Below are 8,431 nucleotides of genomic sequence, written 5' to 3'. Positions count from 1 at the left end.
CCACTTAAAAATAACTTAAAAAGAAGGTGTGGTATGTGATAAAGTTAAATTCAGTTTGAAGCTGCTCCGACAAGTAGCAACAATGGTAAAACATTTTTATATAATAAAGAAAGAAAGAAAAAATCCAGCTGTAATCAAGTGAACTCTGTCCTGGAAGGTCTATTTTAATAATTTATCATGACAAATATGATTGGCTGATGACACCACAAGATCGCACACAGTCCCAAGCCACTTAAAAATAACTTAAAAAGAAGGTGTGGTATGTGATAAAGTTAAATTCAGTTTGAAGCTGCTCCGACAAGTAGCAACAATGGTAAAACATTTTTATATAATAAAGAAAGAAAGACAAAATCCAGCTGTAATCAAGTGAACTCTGTCCTGGAAGGTCTATTTTAATAATGAAATAAATGGAATTTTACAAGCTGCAAATGGTGAACTGTGATGATTTAATAAGACCAATAATTAATAATTTACATCGAGCTGAATAGAAAATTAAATGATTTACATATTAATAGCTTTAAGGACAATCATAAAGCTTTATCTAAAAGTCTGTGCCTGAAATTCATCAGTTAGAAAACGTATGTGTATTGGGAAAATCCTATGTTAATCTTGTATTAACTTTCTGCTGGCTAAATAGAATAAATAAAACATAGTTTTATGTGAGATCAACTCACATGGTTCAATAAAAGTTCAGTAAAAATACTAAAATAACCCCTGGCCTTTGTTTTCTATTGCACATCATTACATTCATGAAATTAGTATACAACAATTTGATGCCTTATTCTACTTGTTTGGTGGAGACCCTTTAGTCGCCTGCTTCTTTACTTGTGCTGGACAGGAAATTCCAGGAGAAGAGCAACTATACTTTGTTAAGGATGCAGAACGTTTCCTGGAAACGTTTGGCTGGTCTGATTGCCCGATCTTAGGTGCAATCAGCTGGACCTGCAGCAGTTTTGAGGGAGAGGTGGGACCGCTTGGTGCAGGGACTGTGCATGGGGGTCTTTGTGTTGACCTAACTGAAGCAACTCCTCCTGGGGACAATTTTTCAGGAAATGGAGATGATGTAATGCTAGGCTTATTCTGCCCCAGTGGTTTTCCAAATGGGTGTCTATGCATGCCAGCTTTAGGAGCTCGAAGCTCAAATGAACGACTGCTAGTGTCTGCTTTGCTGATGGGTAACTTAGTTAACCCTCCTCTCGCTTGAATAGGAATTCTGGATGATGCTTGATGTGGTTGCTAGGAAGAAGAACAGAACATTAGTTAATGATATTTTTCTTAATCCAGTTTTGTGTTCTTGGTAGTACAGTAAGAAATTCTTACCTTCCTAACCAGACAGTCCAGCTTGGGTTTCGCCTCTGGCAGGTTCTTGTTCATCTGATTTGTACAAATATGTTCCCCTTCTGGTTTCTCATCAATCAGAGCTGTCGGGTGACATGTTTGCTTTCTATGCCTACTGTAAACATCATGACCAAGCTTATTCTCTTTAGATTTTCTATCATTTATAGTCTTTGGTTCTATAGGCTCAGTTTTGCTCGTTTTTGTTTCTTTTCTCAGTGCAGCTCTTGGTCCTATGGGTTCAGAATTGTTCAGCTCTGTCTCCTGGGAGTCTGAATCCTCTAATATCAGCAGCTCAATGGTTTCAAACTGTTCTGGTACTTTCTCTTGAAGATTGTGCTCCTCAGATTTCCTCTTTAACACGGCTGGACTGACCTCATCATCCAGCAGTTTTAAATGCTCATTCACATGCTCTTTGGATTTTAGGTTGAGTGGATGATTTGATCCAGAATCTAAATCAGCCAATGGGTTTTGCAGTTCCTCACTCTTAGGGAACTCTATGGACTTTGTTACCTTGGTCTTCTCTGGAATTACAGGAGTTACATCTGCTTTATCTTGCAGTATTGAGCTCCTAAATTCATTGTCTGTTGCCAACTGTGGGGTAGCATTCACTTCTGAAGGTTTGAGCATTAAATCTGGACTTTCCCCAGACTGAGAGTCATGTAGTGGCGGTTTAGTAGTAGTCTCAGATAACTGGACAGACTGTCCCTTACATATCAAATCTAGACTTACCTCAGGTTGTAAGTCCTGCAGTGGTGGTTTTGCAGTTTTCTCAGCTAACTTTACAGATTGTCCCTCACACTTTACATCTTGACTTACTTGAGACGCTAAGTCCTGCGGTTGTGGGTTTGAATCTTTCTCAGCTAACAGTACAGACTTTTCCTCACATAATAAAACCAGATCTTCATCAAGTTGTATGTCCTGTAGTGGCTCTTTTTCAGGTTGCTCACAGGCTAAATCTGAACTTACCTCAAGTTGTAAGTCTTGCATTGGCGCTTTTTCAACTTTCTCAGCGACCTCTGCAGACTCTTCCTTTGACTGTATCTCTAAAACCTTCAGAGATTCACTTATCTCATGTTCTTGAGAAATGTTACTCATCGATTTGCTTTCTACCACTGGCTCTGACGTAACTTCAGTCTCTTGTACTCGTCTGTGAGCTTTCTCATCCAGTCGAGTTTGGGTATTATCTTCAGACTTTAAAACTGCCAGGTCAGCTGCCTTATCTAGTATTTGTTGAAATTCGGGCTGCTCCTTTCCAAAATGCATTTTAGGTTTATCATTTTCTTTTGTGTTCTGGCTGCTCAGCTCAGATAGTTTCTCAATTTCCAGGGCAGGCTTCAGTACTTGTAGTTGTTCATTCGAGCTTAATGTCTCCAGTGAGCTTGGTTTCACTTCATGATCTATACCATCAATCTCTGACTGCAAGCCCACTGTACCACTGCACTCAAAGTATTCCTCTGAAGTTGAAGAGAATCTGAAGCAACCATTAGGAATCTGTGAGAAACAGCAGGTTTCACTGTCTAGTAGTTTACTATCATTAATTATGGTACCTTCGTCTCTTTTTTGGGCAAAGGTGGTTTTGGAAGTTGCAGTTGTTGTTTTGAAGTCTGCAGAAAAGTAATTGAAAACAATACTGCAAGATGTTTTAAAAAGTTTTGGAATAAACAAGGTCTGTTTATTATCCAAATCTGTACTGTCTTGAGCTGGGGATGAATTTGAACAAGGAACTTCCTGCTCTTTGTCACTGTTTTTGATTGAATTATGCAAAGATTCTGGTGCATTTTCAGGCACAAAGACATCTCCTACAGTCCTAAAGTCAGCCACAGGGCTAAAACACTCATAGTATTCATCAGACAATGAAGAGATGCTGGAGCCAAAGTTAGACGTCTGTGTACCTTTCCAGCCATTTTGGTTTGTGTCTGGATTTGTATCGCTGTGGTCTTGAGTGGCAACATCATTTATGACTTGGTCATCTTGGCTTTGCTTAACAGAAGGAGTGTCTATGAAGGCAAGTGAGTCATGGTGACTTTTGTTGGACATCGCTGATGATGATGATTTCAAGTCAAGATCCTCTGAGGTTTGGGCAGGACATTTCGGAGGTTGTAGAGTATCCAGAGCTTGCTTTGTATCTGCATCGTCTTGAGCGAAAGGTGAAATTGTATTGGGAATGTCTTTTTCTGTATTAATGCTTTTGCTCTGCAAAGATATAGAGTCCAGCTCTTTTCCCATCACACATAGCTCCTCTTTATTTACTTTATTACAGGCAAGCACATGCACTGTTTCCGGCTCCAAAGGCGAGATAAGATTCTTACTCCGGCTGCTTCTTTGATGTTGATTTTGATCAAAATTCTTCTGCGCTTCACCTGATGTTTGTTTCTGAGCTGGAGCTTCAGGAGAAGAGGGAGTTTGGGATATGGGTCCAGGACAAGCCCTCAGAGATAAAGACTCCTTTGCCTCGTGAAAAGGATCCTTGAATCGGATGGCTTGAGACACTTCAAAGAGTTCTGAACGCATTAGGTGAGCTTGCAATGGCTTGTTGGAGTCTCTTATGTTAATGAAACCAATGACATCACTCGGCGGGTCAGGATCGGGCCAGGTCGGCACATAATTGATCATGTTCGCCTTTTCCAGGTTGAGCAGTCCCGGGTGAACCGGTGGCACCACTGGTGTCTCTTTCATTTGTTTGATGACTTCCGTCTGATTCTTGGAAGTGCTGTTCTTGGCACTTGTCTGGTCAGATGCAGGTCCGTTGGTAGTGAAAGCGTAGTTGGAGACAAGAGTGTATTTTGGGTTAATGAGCTTGAGTGCTGTGGTGGCTGAGGGGAGTAGAGTGGGTACCACTTTAGGGAGGAACTCAGGTTCAGGCTCACTGCTCAGATTAATCTTACTCAGACACACTCCATTAGACATCACGTACATGTCCTGAAACAATGAGTCAAATGTGTCGACTGCTTGGCCAGTGAGAACCGTGATGAGGTTTCTGTCCAGTCTGGAGGCAGACCATGTGAAACTGAAAGTAATGAAAACATTTTGATTTGTAATAACTACTTTAATTAATGTATTTATTGATGTATGTACTAGAACCATAAATTAGGTTAGGTCTAATCTTGATAAACTGGGTTGCCCAGACTTACCTATATGACCCTGAGACTGCTTTGTCTCCGTCAATAAACATGAACTTCTGGCTTTGGCTTCCACACACTCTCTTTGAGAATCGACTGAAAAATTCTGCCCCTCTGATGCTGCGCACTCTCAAGTTCTGATGGAAAAATGTTCAGCATGTTTGGTTGATGTGTGGATGGAAAAAAACATTCAAAACAAAAAGAAATTCTCTCTCAGCAGCATATAACTTCAATTAATATATATATATGAAAAAAGTTAAAATATATATATATATATATTTTTTTTTTTTACTACCTGGAGGAATGAGAGACCAATGAAATTTATCAACAGGGTTTTATGTGTACCAAAAGGGTTGACTGACAGGATTTATAACCCTAAATGACCTATTAGAGTCTGCAAATGCTTTTTATTTTTAAGACACTGATTCTGACACACTCTGTTTATGCCAGTGAGCCTGACTAAAAGTGAGTGACTTGATTACATCAAAAAGTCTATTAGTATATGATCATATAAGAAAGTAAACACATCATATGTCACATGGACCACAAAACCGTATTGAGATTATAAATAAGCTTTCCATTGATGTATGGTTTGTTATGATGGGACAATATTTGGCCGAGATACAACTATTTAAAAATCTGTTGGAACATGATCTTTACTTAATATCCTAATGATTTTTGGCATAAAATTTTTTTTATAATTTTGACCCATACAATGTATTTTTGGCTATTGCTACAAATATACCCCAGCGACTTAAGACTGGTTTTGTGCTCCAGGGTCACATATGTGCATCGATGGTAATCTGAAATTACACTGAGCCTGTTGTGGTCATCGGTATTTATCACTATTCACACATCAGTACTGTATTTTCTTTTTGTGAGTGAACAGAACTGTTTACTATCCACCAAGTTTTTGTGGTGCCTTTAGGTCATAGACAGAAGTTATTATCTCTATTCAGGTCAAGTGATTTACATAAAAACTTCTAAAACAGAACATCTAAATAGATTATAGTAAATGCACTTTTGTTAAAAAAAGGTCTTCTGTTGTATATAAACACTAAATACATTTAATTTCTTTCTAACAGTTCCCTTACTATCACTGATACAGTTAAAGTTTCTATGTCATTTCAAAAATGTGTTGCAAAACTACCTATCATCAGCAGAAATCTGTTTCTGTCTCTAAACACAAGTGTCAAGAGTCATAAGTGCTCACAGTTGCCTCAGGCTGTTTGGAAAATTAGACTTTCTGATTCGGAGTACTGAACGTTCCAAATGTTATCTCTCAGTAAGTTGCTCCTGTTCATTAAAATGCAGGCTTTTAATAATCTGATGTTTCTTTTCTGCTAATAACTCATTAATAAATCATCTTAAATTGCAACTCGAATGAGTTTAAAGTATTAATTGTGGCATGCCTTGAGGTGTCCAGTGTGCATGCCTGCTTTCTCACACATTCTCAGGAAGTGCTTCACTCCGGTGGTCTCCAACATAATGTACACAGAAACTTTCCGTTTGTAGCTTGCATCCAGGAGATCTTTGAAGATGTCAATGTCTGTGAACAAGTCCATGACAATTGCAATAACCTGCAAAGGGACGGGAATCAATGAAAACACAAGAACTTGGTACAAACAATACTGTGTGATGTCTGCCAAAAACATACTGATATTGATAATGCATGTAAATAAAACTGTGAACACAGAAAAAAAACCTGTCATCCTTGAAAAACTAATTCCAAGTAACTAGAACAACAGATCTGGAAAAGTGCACGGGACACTGTGAGGACTATTCAAAAATACTCTTTTGGGCCAAAAAGTTTTTTTTCCTTCATTTACAAATTATATTATCATCATAATAATTTGCATGAATCAAACAATTCATGGAATTTGAAAGTGTATTTTGCTTTAATGCAGCAGTATTCAAGCTGTATGAAGTTTGTGTAAGCATGATTTTTTTTTTTAAATCAAAAAAGGATTTTGAGCCTCAGTGGAAGGAAGATCTGATCTTTTGTCAAGTCCACATGGTAATTTCCCATGACATTTAATTTACATTTTTCAAGATCTGAAAACTTTCATTAGAATGTCAGTTTATTTTAATTATATGTATAATCTCAAAATTATAAATAGGGCCTATATGAATTGTTTTACAATTTTACTTTCTAATTCTAAAAGTCCAAAGTGCCAGCAGTGCCTAGCCCTACACTCTCAGAAAAAAAGGGTACAAAAGCTGTCACTGGGGTGGTACCTTTTCAAAAAGTACTAACATGTACCTTTAAGGTATAAATATGTGTCCTTTAGGGGTAAATAAAGTACAAAGATGTACCTTTTGAAAGGTTACTGCCCCACAGTGACAACTTTTTTGTACGTTTTTCTGAGAGTGTACAGCTCAGAGCTCTGACTGTTTTTTGAGCTTGAGAACACGTGTAGATCCCGACACTGGACTTTGGTCAGTGTCTTATTCACTGGAGGTGAGTCACAACAAAATAATAAAATCATAATAATATATCACATTCACAGTGTTGGAGAGTAACTAGTTACATGTAACAGGGTTACGTAATTTAATTGCAAAATAAATGTAGCTGTAATCCGTTACAGTTACTGAGAAAACATGTGTAATTAAATTACAGTTACTTATGAAAATGTTAATGATTACAAAGGGGGTTACATCTGAATATTTCTTGTGTTAATACTTACTATTTCTTCTTTCTAACTCTGTATTTAACCTCAGAACGATCTCAGTAAAAGTAAAAAGAGGTGCTGCTGAAGTATGATTTTGTGGTGGCTGTGCTTTGAAATTAAGTTTTTTTTAAATTTTTTTTTTAAGTTGAAGGATTTTGAAAGTCTGACAGTACTCAGTGTTACTGTAAGGTTGACCCTGATTGCTTTAAATGTTTGAAAATGCTCAACAGTTGAAAACATTCCTTAGAAATTTAGAAAAGTAATCAAAAAGTAATAAAATGTAATCGGTTACATTATTTAATAAAGTAGGCCAATTGAAATAGTTACACTACTTAAAAGGGTAACTTGTAATCTGTAACCTATTACATTTCCAAAGTAACCTTCCCAACACTGCACATTCATCCCCTACCTTTTGTGCTTGGGAGATCATTTTTCTAACGACCTCTTTAATATGTGACTGCCCCTCATAAGGGGGCTGAGTGTACACTTGAGCTCGAGTGACTCCGCGGTAGGACGGCCGGTCCGGCCAGCCGATGTCCAGCTGTGGGATGGAGCGGTCTGAGCGGTCAGGCCAGTACTGAAGGGAAATCTCCTCCCCATCACTGTCCCCCAGCAGCAGCTCAGCGGTATGATCAGGGGAACCCGGGCTATACACCTCCACAGTGCTGAGGATCCTCTCAAGTTCAAGGTCCGAGAGAAAGCAGCGGATGTTGTGTGTTTTGATGTAGTCCTCATAAGCGTCCCGTCCCTCATGTATGAGTGTCTCCAGCGCCTGTCTCTGCTTCTCGCTGTAGAAGAACTCCGGCTTGGACTCGCTAGTGCGCAAGTTGATGTGATTGTCATCAAGACACTGAACCTGTGAAAGTGCCATTACTTGAACTCGGCGGTATTTTTAACAGCATTTAAAATGTATTTGCGTATAATTGACAAGTTAGGCTACTTTAATTTAACCTACACAAAAAGGCACACGCGTACAGTGTAAGATCCGGTTCACTCGCGTCTGCTCATCAGTTGATCCTGTCAAGAGTGTGTTCACGCACAGATGCAAGAGCAGGTAAACGTGCACACCTTAGTCACGTGACTCACTGTCAACCAATGGTAAGAGAAACTCACACTTTATGGTGTTATTCTGCCTCAATTGTCTACTAGTCGCCATTTAGTAGTGGGAACGTTTTTACACCAGTTTGAAGGAAAAGAGGAGAGGATATGTCGTGCTAGACGTGTAAGTTTGTATTAGCCTATACTATAGGTAGGGTGGGGGTATAGCCCCCCCCCCCACTGTTTTTCCCAAACATAAAGTCA

The 8,431-nt window shown here is 38.7% G+C and overlaps 1 protein-coding gene across 1 annotated transcript; it reads right to left on the bottom strand.

Annotated features, from left to right (window-relative positions):
* Positions 1-559: 559 nt before the first annotated feature.
* On the bottom strand, positions 560-8,154 carry LOC107738115 (uncharacterized). Its single transcript, XM_016549807.1, has 5 exons — positions 7,539-8,154; positions 5,870-6,037; positions 4,470-4,594; positions 1,321-4,345; positions 560-1,236 (listed from the first exon to the last, which is right to left on the bottom strand). Exons 1-5 carry the CDS (start codon positions 7,998-8,000, stop codon positions 784-786), a joined length of 4,233 nt encoding a protein of 1,410 aa, XP_016405293.1. The 5' UTR covers positions 8,001-8,154; the 3' UTR covers positions 560-783.
* Positions 8,155-8,431: the final 277 nt, after the last annotated feature.

This window comes from Sinocyclocheilus rhinocerous, unplaced genomic scaffold, assembly GCF_001515625.1.
Source record: "Sinocyclocheilus rhinocerous isolate Xijiao unplaced genomic scaffold, SAMN03320098_v1.1 scaffold461, whole genome shotgun sequence".
Taxonomy (NCBI): domain Eukaryota; kingdom Metazoa; phylum Chordata; class Actinopteri; order Cypriniformes; family Cyprinidae; genus Sinocyclocheilus; species Sinocyclocheilus rhinocerous.
The sequence above is the reverse complement of the archived record's forward strand: the minus strand, read 5'-3'. Positions and strand labels throughout refer to the sequence as shown.